The 20,937-nt window shown below is 38.9% G+C and overlaps 1 protein-coding gene across 2 annotated transcripts; it reads right to left on the bottom strand.

Annotated features, from left to right (window-relative positions):
* Positions 1-2,176: 2,176 nt before the first annotated feature.
* LOC128358944 (N-lysine methyltransferase KMT5A-like) lies at positions 2,177-5,434 on the bottom strand. 2 transcript variants are annotated; one of them, XM_053319348.1, is made up of 5 exons: positions 5,312-5,434; positions 4,507-4,669; positions 4,191-4,383; positions 3,724-3,993; positions 2,177-2,252 (listed from the first exon to the last, which is right to left on the bottom strand). In XM_053319348.1, the coding sequence occupies exons 1-5, from the start codon at positions 5,415-5,417 to the stop codon at positions 2,238-2,240; spliced, it is 747 nt and encodes a 248-aa protein (XP_053175323.1). In that variant the 5' UTR covers positions 5,418-5,434; the 3' UTR covers positions 2,177-2,237. The 2 variants fall into 2 exon arrangements, with proteins under 2 accessions (XP_053175323.1, XP_053175324.1); XM_053319349.1 differs by lacking the exon at positions 2,177-2,252 and adding an exon at positions 2,890-2,968.
* Between the last annotated feature and the right edge of the window lie 15,503 nt (positions 5,435-20,937).

Raw genomic sequence — 20,937 nt, 5'->3', positions numbered from 1 at the left:
CTTTTGGTAAACCATAAACAGTTTTATCTGTGTTCAAAATCAAACAAACAATGTTTTCAGATGATACACACACCAGTCAAAATTACAACACTATTGAGGATTCATTAAACACTGTATCAGAAAATGGAAAACAGTGTTCAGGACATGTAGCTCCAGAATGTTTTGTTCATCATGCAGTAGATGCATTTTGTGTTTTCCAAAAAAAATATTCATAACTCAGTAACACAGTTAAGATATTTAAATTTAGATAATGCATAATGTAAGTACTGCAAGAATTACAGTATTGACGGTCTGTGCATTCAGCACTTGCATAAGGCCAAAGAACAAAGACAAGCATCTAAATGAAAAGCACATTACACTGTAAATGTAACTGCAAAATCAAAGTCAACAAGTGATTAATTCGGCCTAAGCATCACGTCTTTGTGCTGGGTCAGGACAGAGGACTTCATCTACATCACAGACAGCAGGGAAAAACCCTCTGGTGTGTCTAATCCAGCCACGGAAAGGAGATTCTCCCTTCTATAGGGTGTTTGGTCATATACCTTCCAGCCATGCAGAGAAAAACTTTATTCTATTGGGCTGAGGAAAGGGGAGTATGGTGGAAGGCAAACATTTATGAATTGCTGGTTGATGTTGAACCACTCTTGTATCACCCTTCAACTCACCCATGCTGTCTGTGCACTCTGAACTGGCTTATATTGGTTTCATCACATCATGAGCAACAAGTGTGAAGAGTTTTGAGTCTTTGTGTGTAAGCTATGATATCTGTGCTGTAACTGTGTTTAACTTCTGCCACCTGTGGCTACCATTATGCATCACAAGTGCAACATGTGTTTTAGTGAGTGAGAATGTGTTTAGAAAAACAGTAAATAAGATCTGCAGATTGTGTCTAACCAGGTGAAAATTGTTCATGGTTTTGCCAAAAGAGTGATTGATTCAATAATTGCATTTGGTTCAGAGAATGGAGTTTAGTGTTTTAGCAATACAGAAAAACTGTAAACACAATTACAGCACAGATATCATAGCTTACACACTTGTTGCTCATGATGTGATAAATATATATAAATAAATAATATAAATATAAATCAGTTCAGAGTGCACAGGAGGCATGGGTGAGTTGAAGGGTGATACCAGAGTGGTTCATGAATGTTTGCTTTCCATCATACTGTACTCCCCTTTCCTCACCCCAACAGAAGAGTTTTTCTCTGCATGGCGGTGGAAGGCATATCACTGAAACCCTATAAAAGGGAGAATCTCCTGCAGGCCATGGGATTGGCCGGTGGTGACAGGTGTAGAGTCTTGCCAAGGCTGGATCAGACACACCAGAGGGTTTTTCCTCCGTTACCTGTGATGTAGGCAATGTCCTGACCCAGCACAAAGACGTGATGCTGAGGCTGAATGAATCACTTGTTGACTTTGATTTTGCAGTTACATTTACAGCATAATATAATGTGCTTTTCAATTAGATTTTGTGTTTGTACTTTGGCCTTTTGCAGTACTGGATTTTTACGGTATGCAAGTACTGAATCAGCAGACAGTCAATACTGTAATTCTTGCAGTACTTACAGTATGCAATATCTAAACTGTGTTACTGAGTTGTGAATATTTTTTTGGAAAACACAAAATGTATTTAATGTATTATAAACAATAACCATTTTTTTCTGGAGTTACATGTCCTGAACACTGTTTTCCATTTTCTGATGTTTAATGAATGCTCAGTAGTGTTTTGAGACATTGTTTGATTTTGCAAGAAGGATCAGAGGTTTAATGAATGTAGTTTGAAAATTAGGTTTTGTGTTTACAGTTTTGAGAAAAGGGTGGAAGGATTCAAGAAATGTGTCTAAGCAATTTTGAAAAACTGTAACTAACTGCTGGGGCACCCCTATATATTCACATCATACAATATACTGTAACTGCATCATTTTAAGTGTAAAGATGCGTTACAATCAAACTTACCTTCAGAGAGAGGGACAGTCTCATTCACGGTGGAGGTCACTGATGACACTGCTTCTGCAAAACACATAATTTGCCAAAAGATTTTTTTAATGGAAAAATACATTCTATCAACAAACAAACAACTGTAAAGGGAAATAACTTACCAAAATCTGCAGCATCATGGACCTGCTCCGTGGCTGTAGAGCCTGTTGCAGCGCCCACAGCCTTACTAGTTTCACACTCTGGGAATGCTGTGCCAGTGGCATCAGAATCACTCTCACTGTCCTTGGCCTCAGTGTCACTTACTGCGATTTCATCTAGGAAATGGTGTTAGTAAAAGTCACAAATAGCACAAATTAAATAAAAAAATAATGTTTCATAGGTGTTACTTTGAAGAAGAGTTAATCATACACTGGAATACAACACATACATTACACATAAAACCAATGCACACGTACATTTCACTCAAAGCAATGCAATCCCTTCTCTCTAAAAGGTCATAATGTTTTGTGTTTGTTCAATGGTTCCAAAAATGTTCAACTGTACAATCATCACTGTAGTACTTTAAATATAAATGTGGTAAACAAATATACATATCCAACCATCAGTATAAAAACAAAGATTAACAGCACTATATACACACAACATCTAAAATGATCATATGCCTGCACCAAATAGTAGAATACCAGGGCTTCAAGTAAGGAAAATGCCTCGGAGTGAAGACATGACAGAAGCTAACTGGAGTCAGGAAGTGTCAGTCCAGCAGCCTGTACTATGAAACAAGCTCAACATACTTAGGACATAATCGTGTTTTCTTATTTCTATTGAGAAAGACTCTTTTATACATGTACATTTTTTATATTTAAATGGGGCTGCTTTAATTTTAGCTATGTGCCCCTTTTAAAATCTGTATACACATCTACTTCTAATAGTTATACACTTAATTCACTTGTCTCACCTTTGCATTCATAGCCTAACCACTTCAACGATGATACAGGTCCCACACACTGAATGCACTTATCCAGGGTGGCTACTGTTGTGAGCACAAGGTGATGATTTTTACACTGTGGGCAAGAAGTTGACATGAGTTATTGGTCATATATACCACTGCCCATATAAATTATATCAATCATGTTCAGGTCACACACAGAGATCTGATACCGACTTACACTAAGAGAAGCACTTGACAAGAAGGTCTCTGTAAACCACTGTCCACATAAACCATATGTTCAGGTTACACACACTGATCTGATACTGACTTACACTAGAGAAGCACTTGACAAGAAGGTCTCTGTAAACCACTGTCCACATAAACCATATGTTCAGGTCACACACACTGATCTGATACTGACTTACACTAGAGAAACACTTGACAAGAAGGTCTCTGTAAACCACTGTCCACGTAAATTATATGTTCTGGTCACACACACTGATCAGATACTGACTTACACTAGAGAAGCACTTGACAAGAAGGTCTCTGTAAACTACTGTCCACATAAACCATATGTTCAGGTCACACACACTGATCTGATACTGACTTACACTAGAGAAACACTTGACAAGAAGGTCTCTGTAAACCACTGTCCACGTAAATTATATGTTCTGGTCACACACACTGATCTGATACTGACTTACACTAAGAGAAGCACTTGACAAGAAGGTCTCTGTAAACCAATGTCCACATAAACCATATGTTCAGGTCACACACACACTACACCAATTGACAATATTGGGTTACTTTATATTTTACCACACAAATCATAAAGCAGAACATAGGATTTCATTTACCTTTCCAACCCTGCTGGGATTCCTTGGATCTGGACATGACCCTGCAGCCATCTCAGTGTCATGGGGCTTGTTCACCATCTCAGTGTCATGGGTCCCTGCTGCCATCTTAGTGTCATGGGGCTTGTCCACCCTCTCAGTGTCATGGGTCCCTGCTGCCATCTTAGTGTCATGGGGCTTGTCCACCCTCTCAGTGTCATGGGTCCCTGCTGCCATCTTAGTGTCATGGGGCTTGTCCACCATTTCACTGCCATGGGTCCCTGCAGCATCATCCTACAGAAAAAAAAAGTTATAAGATGTTTCCTATGTAATACCATAAGAAAGGTGGGAAAAACATGACCTCTGACCAGTCATGGGACAAATTGTTAGCTTTTCCAGTGTGTCTTCACGCTCTCATAGAATTGTATTGCTATGATTTAGCAACACAGGAGTTTGAGACATTAATATCACAAAAGGAAAACTTCAGCTACCTTATATCTCCATGGCCAGTCTGAATCACCATAATCATATGTGATCTCCTCTCCAGGGCTTATACTATGTTTTGCAAACAAGCACAGATGGGGCTTTCCTTCAACCATAATGTACTTCATCTTTGCATTCGGGTTTACATGGTCATCGTTGGCCAGTCTGCCCAAGGTCCCGTCCTCTTTAGCCGCATCAACACTGTAATTGAAAATCATTTATAGTTTTGCAATGTGATTTAGTCTGACTTAAACACCTTCCGTTAATATATGTTCAGCAAACCATAATCAATGTGTCATTTAATTCTGATTCGACAATACCCACCACCAGAGTTTTCCATCAAAACGGAACTTGAACATGAAGTCCTTAAGGCTGTCATGGTAGATCCTCTGCCTCCTCTCACATTCCTGATGGGTAATGAGTTGACCTTGGTACTCTAGTAGGAAGTCCCCTTTTTCGAATGGGGCAGTAGTGAAGATCCCACGACCTAATTCACAAATATGTGTAACGTGTAAGTAAGATGCCATGTTTAAAGTTTAAAAGGTTTTAACATAATTCACTTGGTGGATATCCACAGTAAATAAGTACATTAAAATGCCCAATATAAATATATAAAAGAAAGAAGATTTAGTTGAAAGAAGTTCAGTTTTATGTTTTGTCATGAAGGCACCACCATCTTGCAGTATGATAACCTGTGATATCACAGGGTTGGTTTGCTGCCTTGGTACAATCATGAAAAGGTAGCCTCCATTTTCTCACATTTGTCTTTTCAATGTTATTCTCTTTCACTATTTTTCACATTTGTGTGTCACTGTCTCAATAATTCACAGACTCTATTCTTCATGTCTGTATCTTTCACTATGTTTTTTCATCTCCATCTTTTGCTATCTTTCACCGTTTCTACCAAGGGAGCAAACCAACCCAGTGACATCACAGTTTATCATTATGCAAGATGGCAGCCCTGTGACAAAACATATAACCGAACTTCTGCTTTACACATGTTTACATTTGTCATACTCCAAATTGTTAGGTGCAGTGGAATTCCATTAAGTGAATTACTCTTATGTGATTGGCTGCTTTATTTCCACTTTAATCATGATTAAATATTCAGAGCTTTACACTCACTAACCTTTGAAAACACTTATGTGTTTTACATCAAATCCTGGTTTGTCCTTTCCAGTGCTGACATAATATCTGGCATCATCCTTTGGATTGATACGTCTTCTTCTATTCATGTTTCTTGAAAAATCAAAAAACCTGTATTAAAGAAAAGACAGTCATGATTATGATGCTCATTTGAGGAATAACCATGGTGATCTTCTTGAATCATGTGGACAGAAGCCAGATGATGTACTCACCACTGTAACACTTCTAAAACTAAACACTTAATACAATTAGTTATCATACTCAAAGGTTAATTTGATGTGCAAATCTCACACCTTTTCACCACAGAATATAACAGGAGTCTGCATATGCACAACATATTAACAGTATAAGGATTACATTTACTTATGTATTGCTGAGCTGAACTACATTCAGAATGAACTTCATCCTGTATCCCAGTGCCTCAATGATACAAGTTGTTTTGACAACAAGATAGAAGTTTCTGCAACTAATCCAGCTAAAATGAACCTTCTGGATGCTTCATTGTCTTTGTTAATCATTAAAAAGAAGCAAAGACATGGCCTGGAAAAAAAGTACCTTTAACCCTTTGTTTGTATACATATACACGCCATTACTGTGGCTGAAAGGACACAAAAATACACCAAAATATCTCACTGAGATTTCTTTCTTTCTCACTTTTTTTCTCCTTCAATCTGATGCAGCTTCACATCTTAACTGGGAGATCTAGGTCGAGGAATGGTGCAGCCGATTTTGCCATTTAATCACGGTACTTATAATATCACGTCGCTCAGCAGCGTCAGCCACAGCCCCAAAACACAGAGATGGTTAAATGTCCAGTCCATGCAACGCCTATTTCTTCACTGTATATGAACCTGAGTAACTAACACTCCTCCACTGTGAGCATGAGTCAAGCACAAGTCAACATGGCGCAACAGGTGCCTCTAATTAAGGCTTAACGAGGGCGCGGTGCCTCGGTGCAACCCGAAAGAACAAGCAGACGTGCAACTGTAGCAGAAAGTACACAAAACACGCTGTAATATCTCACAAATATTACCTTTTCTGACAGACAAACGTCTTTCCGGAGCGAAGCCAACTGCAACTAGCTCTCTACCACTTGGTAGCCGTAATAAAAAAAATAAAAATCAAATGACTATAAAGCATCTAAATCAGTGTAAAATGGCCCGTTTACATAACCAGATAAAACTAGCTTGACTTTACCTTAATTAAATCAGACACACTAAGTTATTAATAAAATATATCAGCTTACCTGTCTGTTCGTTCCTCCAGCGGGGCCCAGCAGCAGCGTCCTCCATTAAACACATGTAAAAATTAAAGAGCCGAGGTGTGGGCGGGGCTTGGAGCTCAGAGTAGGGGAGGGGTCCGCCCAAACCTGTAACCAGCCAATCACGAAGAAGCCCGCCAAATCTGAATCCGGTGTATCAAAAATGTGTATCAAACTGCAATTCAGGCACAACCGATGGGGTCACTGTGTTATACACTGGGATACACTGAAAGTCAGGTCAAGTGGTAAAGAAGGACTTTCAAAGAAAATGAGAATATCTGTTATTTAGACACTAACAAATGTAAATTCACTCTTTTTTTGTTTTTGTTTTATGAGGACATTGGCATGGTCCGCCTAATCCCAAATGTCCTCATAATGTCGGTACGTATTCAGGTCAAAGGTCCGTCTATACCAGCTATACCAACACACACACACACACACGCACACATACACACACACACACACACACACACACACACACACACACACACACACTCAGGGCAGAATTTCACATTTATTTATTATCAGAGGACTTATTATTTATCATCTGTGTATAATAATGTTGGTTTCTTTAATGTTGCTGGCGTATACATACTGATTCACACCTCACATCAACAGTATACATTTTTCTATGTGTTGAAGAAGAAATATCAGAAGCCAAGCAATCAGCCTATTCTGAACAGGCATGTTTTGAACCAGCCATGAACTCATCAATGTCAACATAAGACTCTCAAAGCCGTCAGCTGTTCCCATATAACATGACCGGATGTCCTCCTGTTTGTACCTTAGTGTCTACTGTGATATATTTCAGTGCCATAAACATGTTCAAACAGGGTCACTTTGCCAACCTATTATCTATGATATTGGTGACCTGGCTCAAAGGAGAGTCTGACCACCATTGAACTTTCCGGTCTTTTTTTTGGTCTGTTTTTTGTTTGTGCATCACTTTCCCCAACTTCTGGGTCACTGAGGACACACTGAGCACATGTGTAAGAGTATGATCTAAACCTGCTCTCTGTGAAAAGTGCCATGAGAACTTTTGTTGTGATTTGGCCCTATATAAATAAGGATAAACTGAATTGAATTGAAAGAAATGTCTCTGTGTATAAACAGAAAATGAAAGACAATATGTTAAACACAAACAAAAAACAAAAGAAAAACTGATGTAATAATTTAAAATATAGGCATATAGGGGGACTTAAAGTAAAGTGTTACCATTTTCCATCACCATTACCTCTTTACTTCATTCAAAATCAGTCTTCTTATATTAGCCTGTGTTTATTTTCTATCCTGTCATAATGCCTTTAAAGTCTTATATAAAGCACATGTGACTGGCATACTGAATGAAGTGTTACCCGGGACTGGCGGTGTGTGCACCCATTATCTGGGTTTCACACTTCTCAGCCTCCCTGGAAACCTCTAGCCAGGGTGATTGCTAGGAGGCTCCCTCAATGTTGATCCTCAGATGGAGCAGTAGAAATATATCCTGAGGCTGGTCATGAGAGTGTGCCCATCCAGTCTCTATGTGTTTTGTGGGCTCAGAGTAGACTCATTATCCTGTCTCTTGGGCATCCTGAAGCAGATCCTGCAGGAATGCAGCATCACACCAAAAAGACTACAAGCCATCTCATACTTGTGTGTGTGGCAGGACTCAGAGCAGTACATCAAGCCTTGCCACCAGTGACTATTATAAAATCTCAAAGTGCGGCCAAGAACCAGAGAATGTTGAGTTCTTTGGTCTCAGGATTACATTTATGTGGTTTGCTGACACATTAACTATAAAATGGGGGGAATGAGCCCTTAATATTTACAGATGTCTCAATGGCATCCTTGTTTGGCTTCTCACTGTGCATCCAGATTAAGAAGAAATCACCCAGCAGGTGACCACTGTCTGGTCCTGTTGCTCAGCACTTTACTCTACGGGTTTCCTTCAACAAAACATCCAGGTGTCCATAAAGCAGAGGCAGTTCTAGCTTGAATGACACCCTGGGCAAAATATATGTCCACAAGACAAGGACATCTAAAAATATATGTTAAATATAAAAGAAAATGTAACAAGATCATAACAGAAATTAAAATGGACAATGGAAAAACATAGTTAAGAGAATCCAGTTATTACACTATTGCACTTAGAACAGGAAACACACTATTTAAAGTGCACAATCACCACCTCCAAACTATGACTGTATAAGTTATCAGAACTTAGAGAACCACAAGTGACTACTCAACATCAGTCCTGGGACAGCAGATGTAAAATAGCCTTTTGGCAAATTCTGGCATGTTTACATTTGTTAAAATATATATGCCAAAAATATATACAATCATAAATGTAAGAAGAGCAGAAAGCAACAATAAGAATATAATACAAATAAAATAGAGAATAAATATTCTTAATAGCACAAATCCTTCTTACACAAATGGGAAACCACACTGAAGAGAATCCAGTTATTATACCATTGCACTTAGAACAGCAAACACACTGTTAAGATGGCACAACAGTCAACTAAAACCTCACCTTGGAGGTGCACAGATTCGTTTTGTGTTACCCTTCTCTTGCAGCTTCTGTGCGCACTGCACCATCTCAGCAAGCAAGGGCACATGCACAACAAAGGGTGCGCCAATTAGCCAATTCCTCGGCACATAGTGTTAGATTGACTTGACGTGCTGGCCCAATTTGCCCATATCAGGGAGCACTACTGCCATAAAGCAACCAGCATGTGCTCCAAGTTGTAAGAGGCTCAGTTATAAAGCAATAAAGTAATAAACCAAATAAGCCCATTTAGCTTCATATCTTATCTACATATTAATTCAATCAGGTGTTTGATACATGTGAGAGAGTAACAGTGCTGTTACTTCAACATCTCAATGCTTCATTTTGCATTGCACATGTTTCGTCATTAAAATAACCCTAACCCTGCATTTTAAAAGTCTTAAATATGTCAATGAGTATTAAAGTCCATGTTAAACAATGATAAATATGTGTTCTGAGCTCTGAGTCACACCACATAAAAATGTGTAATTAACCACCAGCCAAATTTGAATGACTAAATAAGTCACCAAGTATATGAAAGCTTTCAGAATGGTAAAAAATGAGCAGTATTCTCTGTGCCGTAACACAGGGCGGAATGTCTGCTGAAGGCCCTCATAGCATGGCCCAACTGAAAAGCTCCTGTGTTACCAAAAAAGGCAGCAACATGGATGATATGATAAAAAATAAAGTTCAGCAGCCACTGTTTAATTCAGCACATATTTTGTAGGTAAATGTGTACTTCTTTACAAGCAAACCATCTCCAATCATCGTAGTGTTAAATTGTTGTTTTTTCCAGTGGAGTTTGGTGTGCTTAACTGTACTTACTTCTCTGCTTAAAAGTCCGTGGTGCTGTCATTGTAGCCATCACCTTTGGAACGAAAGCCTCTGGCATTGTGCTTTTTGGTGCAGTGCAGGTCGGGCCAGGGAAGCCACGTGACGGCATGTGGTGGCTAGCGTTGGCTGTTTCCAGCGCCACATCCATTGATTCTACCCATTGTCCCAACCAAACGGTTGGTGCTGAGGCCAAGGCCAGTGGCAGCTCCATCCATCAACAGATGCTTCATTTATGTTTAAAATGATTCTTTGAGCACTGATGTTGACTGGAAATGGCTCCATTCACCAATAACAGCGCATTATCCAAAGTGAATCCAAGTTATCTCCGATGGAAGATGTAAAACTAGCTGGTGTAAAAACAGTACCGATGACTACATGCTCTCTAGTGTTTATGTATGGGGAGGTGCTTACCCCTCTATGTTGTTAACCCGTCATGTCAGGCCCACCCAAAAATCCTGAACAGAAAAATGGTGACAGTTTAACGGCTTACTCCACAATTCAGTGCAACACAGTTCAGTCTTTCCACACGTTTTCAGCAGTTGTTTTCTGGCATGGAGAAAGAAATCTCTCATTTTCCTTTAAACGGACTTCAAGCAATTCCCAACTGAAATAAATCAGTTTACGGGTGGGAGACAAAATCAGTAGGACTGAAAAGGCTATTCACTGACAAATAAACGTCAATGTTACTTTTAAAATTTTTGAGTCGAGATCAAGATGTTTCTTTTAAACTTCACTGCACTCTCCTATGGTCGTAAATTCTGTCTAATGCTAATGTTTGTGGTCTTTTTACAGATTTGAACAATTGTTAGATCATTTCTGAATGTCTGCCTACTGCAGTTTGGATGTGGTCTTTCCTCCTGTCAATCAATCCCCAAGTAGTAAACACATTTCACAGGTTTCACGGTGTGCTGTAAAAAAGGCTTTGAAAGGCTTTAAAGTCTCTTAAAAATAACAGCTATTACTGTGACATCTACGACACTTGCAACGACAAGTATTTTCCCATTTTGTCCTATCAAACATAATTCACACAATGCATAGTTTTAGTCTCCAGATGAGGGTGATCCTAAAGACTTTAGAAATATATTGCTGCTGTAATATATAGGAGAGTGGTGGAAATAAAACAAATCCATTGAGGTCCATGAAATCCTTGTTTATGATGTATATGTGTTTATCACATCCTCAAATGTGTTGAAATGACCAAAGCTCTTCTGTTTGAAGGAACTACTGGGTAGAATTGCTTTTTTTTAATCATTCCTATAAAGATCTCTGCTGTAGTTACTGGAGTTAAGACTGACAGGAAAAGTCTCTATGTACTCTGTGTAATAATTAAACATTGACTGCAAGCTTTTTATTAGTTTTTTTTCTTAATGTCAGTGAATTTAACAGAGAACAGCCAAATAAGCCTTATGTAGTCTCCAACTGTAACACTGACTGAACACACTGATACACACTATCACACTATCAAATAAACAGAAAGGGAAATAAAGTGATGTAATTTCATGGGTGGGAAAGAATGAATCAAGTTTTTTTTTTCATCATCAGTATATCACTAATCTTGTAGATCAAACATGTCATTTTCATTAGTGCCATACTCTATTTATAAAACTGGCTATTTAATATAGCTTTAAAATGAGCTGCTGTACCTGTTTAAGTCACCTTAAATAACATACATTGCAATGATAAGAATCACATGGGTGGCCTGCACACGTTAAAACATTGCAAAATAAAAGCTTGAGTTGTGGAGGAGATTTCTACCAAATAAAATATTTGTTTCTGTCTTTTTCTCAGGCGTTAAAATTAAAAGAAAATCGATTAATTTATGTGTACCTTTACAGACGCTGTGTATCACCTAGTTTATGAGATCCATCATCCTTAGATGGAAACCATAATTAAGTCAGACAGTGACCTCATGCAAGGAACTGAATGAAAGGGACTTATTGAATCACTGCATCATAGACCAATAAAAGCTAAGAGGAAAATCCAATGAGAAGTCTAAATATAGCGGGAATTTCCTCTGAGACAGAGCACCAGTGAAGGCTAAGAGGTGAACGTTCCTTGTGTCTTCAACTGTCCTCTCTTTGGACTGTCAGCTGGTCATGCTATGGGAATAAATGTTAGGAGCTATATGAGTGTAGCAGCAAAGACACATCTGCACAGCCACCTACCAAACAATCTGTTCCATAAACTTTAAAGTCTTTTATGGGTATCCGCTTTTCAAAACTATATGGCTCCCCAATGAGTCATATGCTGTCATTCAAATGTTTGAGTTGCACAAACTACTGAGTGCTGAACAAAACTATACTTGTGAACTTTGAAAATTGATGGAAATTGGAGCATGTCAGCTGTTTAAAATTTTGTCATCCTGTTTGGAGTTTGTTTCATAAAATTGGGGGCCACCCAAATTTAGCTTTTCCTCTTTTTAGTGGCGTCAATTAAGTTTTATAGGGGTCCACTTAACTTTAATGATAGGACACTGATTCCTGCTGGTCTCTGTCAGTGACGTAGGCAGAAATTGTTTTTGGGTGGACCAATCTGGTACTGCTGGACCCTGATTGGTCATTGTGTAATTATGAAGTTAGAGTTTGAATTATAAGGGGGTGTGAGATCATAACTGAGAGAGAGGGAGAGAGAGAAATAATACTTTTGACCCAACCAAAATGTCCTCCACTGGAAGTTTAGTTGCTTTGATGCGACAACCAGTGGCAAATTGGACAAGGTTGCAAATACAGCCTGGCTTCCTTATTGTCGGAATGATAATAACTGAATTGTGTCTGCCTTTCATTACACTTGCATTATCAGAGTTGAAGACAATGAGGATATCCTACTGAATGCCACTTTTGCTGTTAGACATGACAAATAAGCCCACAATTACAAAATAGCCTTTCTGATAAAAGCTTCTATTTAAACTTTTTATCAAATGAAACTGAAATAAAACTGTTGCATCTGTTATAATTCAATGTAGGGATGGGAGATAACCCCATCTCCAGTTCAGTTCAGTTCAGTTCAGCAAGAAGAGCCGGATGTTGTGATTCCTAAACAGCTCTTCATTTATTACTTATGGCTTTTATAATTCAACCAAATGTATCATTTCTTTCACCTATGATTAGTATGTGTGCATGTATATCACATAGACAGACTTAATCATTTCCAGATTACCATTATTTCACATTATGTTTAGTAAAAAATATATTACACCAGACACTATTACAAGTGTATTTAACAATTTATTTATCACACTCAAAATGGAACATATAACAAAGAAAAAATAATGATGCCACCGCAGTGTGAAAGAAGGTATTCAGGAGCTCCCCCTGCACTCCAAAACACCTCAGTCTCCTGAGCAGGTAGAGTCTGCTCTGGCCCTTCTTATAAAGTGCGTTGGTATTATCTGTCCAGTTCAGATTATTGTTCAGGTGAACACCCAGGTACTTATAAGATGTCACCATTTCAATGTCTGTTCCCTGGATGTTCACCGGTGTCAGAGGGGGTAATCCACCACCAGCTCTTTGGTCTTCCCCGTGTTGATCTGGAGGTGGTTCCTCAGGCACCAGACTACAAAGTCCTGAGTCAGTTCTCTGTATTCTCTATCGTCCCCATCTGTGATGAGGCAGAGGATGGCAGAGTTGTCAGAGAAGTTCTGCAGGTGACAGAAGGGTGTGTTGTGTGTGAAGTCTGCAGTGTAAACGGAGCCAGGACCGTCCCCTGAAGGGCCCCTGGCTCCGTTGCTGGGAACTGTATCTGATACACAGTCCTGGTTCCTCATCTGGAGTGTTGGATAGGAAGAGCAGTGGAGGGTGGCTGTGAGCTGAGTGTTGTAGTCAGAAGTGTGTAGGTGAGTCGGGGGATGGGGTAACATACTGGAGGTGCCAACGAGGGGGGTTGTAGCAGCGATGACTGGGCCTGGGTAGGGGTAGATGTCTGCTCAAACCTGTTGAAGAATGAGTTCAGATCATTCACCCACTGTTGCCCCCCCCCCCCCCCCCCCCCCAGCCAGGGAGTTGGGTTCCCTGTGGCCAGAGATGGTTTTTAGGCATCTCCAAACTCCGCTGATGTTATTCTGCTGCACCTGATCCTCCATCTTCCACTTGTAGTTACTTTTCCCCTCCCTGATCTGTCTCCTCAGCTCCCTCTGCACAGCCTTCAGCTCATCCTTGTTTCCTGACCTAAAGACTCTCTTCTTCTCCTTGAGGAGAGCCTTTATGTCAGGGTTAATCCATGGTTTGTTACACCGTACAGTCCTGGTAGGTACAGTGTTGATGTCCTCCCCATGAGGATCACACAGTTCCTCCCACACTGTTGTATCAAAACAGTCCTTCAGAGCCTCATCAGCTTCATCAGAGCATTTCTTAACAGTGCGGGTGACGGCTGGTTGCCTGTGTACGAGAGATTTGTTCACAGGCGGGAGTTGAACCAGGTTGTGGTCTGATCTGACAAGAAGCTGTTAAATTACTTTATGTGGCATGAAATTAACTTTATAGCAACTGAAAGGTATGGTAACTTCAAAGATGAGATGGTACATATTTGAGCTGCCTGGGTAATTTGTTTAGGTCTCACTCTGTGCTCTATTTCTAACTATTGTGAACAATATAAAAGAGTTAAACGTGATTAGTCAGGATATATCTACTATACAGAAAACCCAACATTTGTGTTAAGAAAGTGTCTTTCTTTGATTTTTAGTCAGACCACAGCAAGAGTCAGCATTAGGTCTCTTTAACCATGATTCAATATGGTTATTGCTAACAAAAAGTTTCACCTTTCTAATACAGTTTGCTACATTTCTGCAGTTAATTTCTCTTTGTGTCAGAGCTAAAGTGTTGTTTATTATGTTTTCTGTAGTGTTATGTTGGTTAATAACTTCAAGTTAAATGTGCATGTGATCAACAGGTACATAATAATACATTGAAACATATTTATTCAGTGGTATATACCATATACCATCAGCTCCACCTAACTGTATGTTATACTACAGAATGTAAATCCCTGAGGTTGTCAAAATGTTGCTTCTCAGTGTGGAAAATACACACAAACAGAATCATACTCATGTACTGACCCCCAAAAAACTCTAGCTATGATTTTTTTTATCTCTTATTTATGACATCAGGAGTACTCTTTTGGCTCTGACTCCCATAACCAACAGAGCAAACATATTTTGTCTTTTTTGGCTCTATCTGTGTCCACAGTTAGCACATATTCAACATGTGATCCTCATTTTTCATTGGAATCATGAATAAGGAAGAGACCATATATTGTAATCCCTAACATTGTGCATCCTGCCAACACTAGATAACATCTAAGTGGTACTGACAACAAACAAACATCTCTTTCTTCTCCTGTAGCCTCAAACCGTGTTTTCCCTCAATCTATGGCTGATAGTGTTTTATCAACCTGGCCTGGCAGCTTGGCCAGTAGAAACTGAGGATTCTTCTCAAAATGTATTTTCAATGAAAAACAAAAAGAACTTCAGGAGTCAAAAAGACGCTGTTCAAAGTGATATTAGATTTACTGTGCATCAAAAAGTGTGATACAAAGCACACTGAGGCTGCCAATGGAACAGACTCCTTATTTAGATTATATAATATCCAAACCCCTTCTCAAAATACCATTACATTGCATTGATTAAGCTTTAATAACAATTAACCCTAATTCACCATTATTTCTGATCCTGAGCTAGATTTAAAATGTAAAAAATATGGCACAAGGTCTTTATTAACGTTGGTTCCCAATATACTGTTACCATGTATGTCTAACATGTCTCCTTCTTAAATGTCTGTGTATCATCAATATTACATATTGTGGTTACACTCATATAACACTGTATTGTAATATTTGATAATGTTGTCTTACCATCCTGATATAGGAAATCAAACTCAAGTCAAACAAAACTTTTCAAACAAGATCTTTATATTAATATATTTAATACATCTGAACAATTAAATTAGATTAGAATTAGAACCAGAGTTATGTTCATAGCTTAGATCTTCAATTTCCCACCCTTACTGCTGAAACACAGTTTGATACTTTTCTTACCCTACTAAAAGGCATCTTGACAATTTATAGACAAATTAGCTCTTAATAAACCAACTCATTAAACAACATCAAATCCGCAAGAGAGGAAGAACTTGGTGAAGAAATATCGGGTGAATTATGAGTAGAGGGTGTTTACGTCTTCTATTTTCACTCAGCTCAGTCTCATCCAATGCAAACTCTTCTCATAGAGCACATTGGACTAAAAACAAGGTGGCGCCCATCTCTTGCCGGCTTCGGAAGAGACATTTTTAACACACTCTGAGAAAGAAGTGGTACAAAGATTGAACCAGAACCCATTACCAAATTATTTGGGGTTTCCCCGCCCATAATGCAACTGGCTCAAATTAGTCAGGATGTAATTGCTTTTGTCACTCTGTTGGCGAGACAGCTACTCTTACCCTGATGGATATCTTCTATTTCTATCTATCTTAAATTGCATCAAGTTGGAAAAAATTAAACATGCATTAAAGGGGTCTATAAATAAATTCTGGGCAATGTGGACTCCATTTTTTTATGTTAAGGAATTAGATTTCCCTGCAATTCCAATGTGATTATGTATTCTTATTTAAATTTTCTTATTTTTATCATCGGTGAATCAAGGTCAGGACACATCTTCTGCAGTGTAAAAGGTCTAAAGTGTGTATGTATGCACAGCGTCCAAGATGTTAAGGAGGACTGGTATGGGTCAAGCTTCATTACACTATCCTACACTTCCCATAATACAACCTCATAGATAGTTTGTTGGTGTTGTTTTTAACAAAACTGTATTTTTAAAATAAAAGTACATTTTATGTCTGGTATAAAGCAAGTTCATCATACAGTACTAATAACATATTCAAAAATATAGTTTCTATAGAGTCTATGAAGATAAGAACTGAGTAAATAACACCAGTTTCAATAGATTACGGTGATATATTAGTAATATGACTTCAGGGTTTTCATCAAATATATTTCTATGTTTTAAGAATCTTTCTTCTTTATTGTTGTGAATGCAAACTGTAAGGCTGTTCCCCCTCCCCACACACACACACACACACTCCTAAAGACAATCTCAAACAGCACTCTACTTGCACTGACTGGAGCTAGTGAGAAACAATATCTTGTTCCTTTCTGAGTATGAAAATCCTAGGAAATATGACAATAAATATATATCTTGTAATCTTGTAAAATGAAGAAAAAAGAAGAAAAAAGCCTCCCTCCCGAGCCACAAACCACACAATTATTCCTTGTGACGAGCAAACTGAACTTCTTGTGTAAAATTAGTGGCAGCATGTTTTTAGTTTTTTGTGTCCTTGCTGACGTTGAGAAAGAGTGAGGTAAATTCCTTCACTTGGCATAGCTTTGAACTTTGGGCAGAAATCAGTGATTGTCATTCAATCAAGGGAAATGGACACAAACAGTCTGAATTGTGCTGCATCACTGCCCTCATATTAACCCTTACATAATGTTCAGGATCAAATTTGACCTATTTTTACATTTGAGAGCTGTAAAAACACCAAAAACACATTTCTTCACTGACAATGTGTTTACTCGCTATTAAAGTTTACATGCGCCCTCTTAATTCCTTTCTGATGCTGAAGCTGAGCCAAAATCATTTTGTACGATGCTCTTATTGGTTTTTTTTTTATATTCATGGGCACAGTGAAGCGAAAACACAGCCTCTACTTGAACTCTCACAGCTGGAACTTCTCTCCTTCACTGTGAACAGACACACACCGCCTGGCAGGGGGTCCCGTGTAGAGATTGGAGCTCTACAGCAAGGCAACACCTCCCATCTGAGATCTCTGCTCACTCTGCAGCCACACTGACTCTGAGCCAGACACTGAGGTCGTAACTCAAAAAGTGTAATGTATTACACATTACTGGTTACTTTTTTTTTTTTAAGTAATGCATTACTTTACTTAATTACTCCCTATGGTGAGGTGATCAATTACTCTACTAGTTACATTACTTTTGAGTTACTCCTCACCAACGCCTTAGATGATGTGTAAAAATAATATATCAACAAATAAAATAATATATCAAAGTAAGAGACTGGTCTTCCTAACACAGTTAAATAGCATATGAACTGCATTTCACGGGCCAAACACACTCAAACAAACTCCCTTGCCAAACAATGGCTTTATAATAGACTAGTCCTGTTTCTTTAACCTGGTTATCACTAAAGCAGTGATTAAACCTCATGAGGGCGAGTCTCTTAAATCATTTTTCAGACAACCTGTTTATCCTCGGGGTGAGAACAAGAGGGTAAAGAAAACAAAGAGGACATTTATGACACATTTCATTTTAAAGCAGTGTCTGTCCACATCAGGGCAGGAACAGCCATTGAGTAAAACACTGTACATTGACAGGAAATGATATAAATCCAATTATTCAACAAGATTCATACAGTGAATCCTGGAGCATGATAGCTACAACATTTCACACAATGGCAACGATCTCTGTTTAGATTATTCATGGCGCTGTTCGTGAATTTTATCATTTTTTCAGACCAACACCACCAAAACAAGTACTGAAATGAAACAGCAACCCTCTATATAATGAATTGTTCCTGCTTCTCTGGAATATTTCAGTGTCCTGTTAATGTTCACCACAACCACACAGTGACATGATTCATCAATGTGTATGTGTGTGTGCATGCGCGCGTGCGTGCGTGTGTGCGTGCGTGTGTGCGTGCATGTGTGCGTGCGTGCGTGTGTGTGCGTGTGTGTGTGCGTGCAGACAGCAGATGACGGAGATGTTGATAGAGATCGACTTGCATGATAACTGATAGACATTCTGGGACCTCCGCTGTTTGAAATGGAGGCAAAGAGGACACGAGCAGAGTAAGGGACATACTGACCTCCATCTGCAGATCATTTGTAGTGTTTGTAACCCACACGATGAAAGAAAGACGAAGCACAGTGACAGAAATCTGTTCTGTGACAATCTCATTTTGTTGGAATGTGTTACACATCAAATGCTTCTCCAAGGTGGCTGTGAGGGAGGGAAAGCCAGTGTGAAAGAACGGATGGATGAATGGATCATGGATGGATGGAAAGCAGCTCATGAATATAAATGCAGCCTGTGAAGATGATGGTCGGCTCCAAAACAGCTGCAGTTCATAAAATCAGAGCGGTTGAAAAATTAATAGTGGAATGCAGCTGGAGGTGCCATCAAAAAAACTGATGTGAAACACAACACTGTTTTGTCCTCTGTAGTGGTTTTACTCTTCCATCCTGTCTCATTACCCCTCTTTGTTTTCTCTTGTCTTTCCTTTCTTTTCCCTTCTTTGTTTCCCTCCCATACCAACTCTCTCTGCTTTTTAATCTCAACCCCCTCTCTGCTGGGCTAACACGCCTGCTGTAGTATACTGATGTGTAATATAATGTTTCATTGCTTTACTTTAAAAGAAATGACATTTTAAACATCTTTCCTGCTCCCTTGTTCCTGTAGCACTGCTGGCACCTGTCAGAGATGAACTTATTAAGCAAACATATCACGTTTGTACTTCACCAGTCTTCACTTCACTCTGTTCATCCCATCAGACCCATTTCCTCCTCATCTGTTCCTGCTACTCTCCTGTTAGCTCTAAACATCTGTCTGGCTTTTGACTTCTGCCCCCTCTGAGTTAACAAGATGACAAACTGACCCCTTCATGTATTCTTTCCATCCTAAGGGAAACCCACAATAGCAATAACTGTTGTAACTGTGGAAAATGTGAGTCTTGTTGCTACTTTCTTAGTAAAACTATTTTCATGATTGAACTTTGATTTCTAAATGAAACTAAAGACCAGCTCTGCTCTAATGTATCTATAGAAAACATTTGAAAAGCATTAATTATGAATGATACCAGTGGATGACAGGATCACTACCCACACAGGTGTAGGTTCAAGATGGCTATTGTGACTTTAGGAGATGGAAGGAGTCAGAGCAATGGTAGATCTGAATTTCCTGCAATATATAAAAAATCTTTTAAAACAAATAATATACTCATAGGAGCTTCACATTAGTTTTATTCGATTATAAACCATGATTGTGAGCATGCTAATATGCTGATGCTTAGAAGATATGCTTACTGCTACCATCATAGTGTGTTAGCAATGCTAAAGAAATGCACAACTGAGGTTGACGCATGTGCTCCTTGCTTGAGTAGAAGATGTTTATGTTCCCAAGTGTGATAAAATCATGAACACATACACCGCGGTAATATCACTCTTCACCTCTGATTCATTTTCTACGTAGGAGCAACCACATCCGACAATTACTGACACATCTGACTCAGTTGTTTTCAGTCTAAGCAGGAGGTAGATTCGTGTAAAATGAGTCACACTGCACTTGAGTGTTTTTATCCTGTACTGCTGCGCTGTCTTAATTCTGTATGAATGTGTCACTGGATTATGAATGTATCGCAACAAGTCTGAGTCTTGACTTACAGTATGCATGCTCACACATCCTCAAGCAGGGACATTTGGGGAACATGTTCTTTTTTGAATGCTTAAGTAGCCAAATAATTACAAAGATGTATGTCTCTGCTTTTGCAAACCACACGATCTTAGGACTGGGGAGAATCAATGAAAAGGAGAATCAATGCCAGAGGGGAAGTGCCTACCAAATCAAAACAAATGTTTTGAGTGTGGCTTTTGCCTCAGAAATCGTACATATTCAGAAGATCTAAAGAGACCAAAGAAACTGCGGCTTTTCGATTCACAAAGCAGCAGTGTGATCACAGCCTGAGTCAAACTGTGGTTGTGGGGGAATGATAAGTGTCATCTAGTGAAATGTAGAATTTGTACAACAGCTTGAAAGTTTGGAAAATGCTTAATTTTACGAAAACAGTCATGTTTTCAAGGCAGAGGTATGCTTTTGAATTTAAGCAAACTCTTTGATTTTCAACATGATGTGGAGTTTCATTTACATGATCACCCTTGTAAACCAAAAAACCTTTCTTTTCTTTTTTGAATATATTATTTTATGT

Source organism: Scomber japonicus, chromosome 5 (assembly GCF_027409825.1).
Source record: "Scomber japonicus isolate fScoJap1 chromosome 5, fScoJap1.pri, whole genome shotgun sequence".
NCBI lineage: Eukaryota > Metazoa > Chordata > Actinopteri > Scombriformes > Scombridae > Scomber > Scomber japonicus.
This window is presented reverse-complemented; position numbering and strand designations above follow the sequence as displayed.

Excerpts from the sequence above, each read along its gene's own strand:
- LOC128358944 (XM_053319348.1), bottom strand. The coding sequence starts at position 5,417 with ATGAATAGAAGAAGACGTATCAATCCAAAGGATGATGCCAGATATTAT. Across the intron at positions 4,670-5,311 it reads ACACATAAGTGTTTTCAAAG|GTCGTGGGATCTTCACTACT; the intron begins GTTAGTGAGTGT and ends TTTGTGAATTAG. Across the intron at positions 3,994-4,190 it reads ACTGGCCATGGAGATATAAG|GATGATGCTGCAGGGACCCA; the intron begins GTAGCTGAAGTT and ends TTTTTTCTGTAG.